The 1,163-nt window shown below is 70.4% G+C and overlaps 1 protein-coding gene across 1 annotated transcript in view; it reads right to left on the bottom strand.

The window, feature by feature from the left end:
- The window catches only part of MNEG_15201 (lysyl-tRNA synthetase), a gene marked incomplete at both ends in the record, with an annotated part of 2,482 nt that extends 1,353 nt beyond the window's left edge, over nucleotides 1-1,129 (bottom strand). The window contains 3 exons of the mRNA XM_014036328.1: nucleotides 272-329; nucleotides 533-778; nucleotides 1,026-1,129. Coding sequence (XP_013891782.1) covers nucleotides 272-329; nucleotides 533-778; nucleotides 1,026-1,129 — 408 coding nt within the window. The remainder of the gene's footprint in view (nucleotides 1-271; nucleotides 330-532; nucleotides 779-1,025) is intronic.
- Nucleotides 1,130-1,163: the final 34 nt, after the last annotated feature.

The raw sequence follows: 1,163 nt of genomic DNA, 5'->3' as shown, positions 1-1,163 counted from the left end.
GGGGGAGGGGGGGATTTGGGCGCTAACTCCGCACGTTGGGCCGTACGCTGTCATCGCTGGGGTTGACAATTGAAGGTTGTCAAATGTCTGGAGGGGTGCAACAGGGGCCGCGCCGCGTTGCAGATGCCCATGTCAATGCGCGGACGGAGGCCCCACATCGGTGACTCCCAGGGCCGGGGCGCAATGGTGGGTCGCGGCGCCTCGCCCATCACCCCGCCCGTCACCCTGCCCGTCACCCCGCCCGTCACCCCACCCCCACCCCCACACGCACCTCCCGCGTGTTGACGAACAGCTCGAAGCGCTCCGTCAGCCCGGGCAGGTTGCGGTGCCTGCGGGGCCGCGGCCGGGCGGCAGCACCCAAAAGGCAGGGGCGTCAGCCGCTCAAATTCCACACGCGGGCCTCGACGCCAGCCGACACGCGGCAGGCACGCCCCCACCCCACCACCATGCAACCCCGGCCCCCCGCCCGCGACCCGTCCGAGCCCCGCCCGTGAACGACGCGCTTCGGTTTGTCAGCGGCGCCCCCGCCCACCACTTTGCGAGCGGGCTCATGAGCTGCGGGTGGTCGCAGATGAAGGCCGGGTTGACGCACTGCACCTCCAAAAACTCCCCCACCAGCTTGTCCAGCAGCCGCCCCGTCGTCTGCGGCGGCGGGCACTGCACGCCGTGCTTCGCGCAGAGTTCTGCCAGGAAGACCCGCGCCTCCTCGGATTCCAGGGGCTGCGGCAGCTTCACGTTGAGGGCCTCCTCCAGGCCGGACACCATGCTGATGCGGCGCCTGCGGGGGGGATGGGCGGTGGGAGGGGCGGTTGGAAAGTGACGGTGTTGTGTTGGTTCGTCCACTGTATGCATCGCGTTGCCGCTCGGCCGCTGTCGAGGCCGAGGCGCACCAGGGCCGAAGCTGGGACCCTCAGGGGTTCAGAGCGCCGCCGGCGGGTGCGGCCGCCCCGCAAGCACCCGGGTGTCGCCCCCGCCCCCCGGAGAAAAAGCAGGGCAGCCCCGAAGCGCCGGCGATGGCGGCCCACCACGGGGGCGTGAAGTCGATCTCCACGGGGTCCTTGTCGTGGCCGTTGGCGTGGTACTGTATCTTGTAGCTGCCCTTCAGCTCCAGCACCATCGCGCTCACCATCTCCTCGGTCATGTCCTGGGGTAGGGTGCGGCAG

Source organism: Monoraphidium neglectum, assembly GCF_000611645.1.
Source record: "Monoraphidium neglectum strain SAG 48.87 unplaced genomic scaffold scaffold05122, whole genome shotgun sequence".
Lineage (NCBI taxonomy): Eukaryota > Viridiplantae > Chlorophyta > Chlorophyceae > Sphaeropleales > Selenastraceae > Monoraphidium > Monoraphidium neglectum.
Note: the sequence above shows the minus strand (reverse complement) of the source record. Positions and strands in the feature narration are given on the sequence as shown.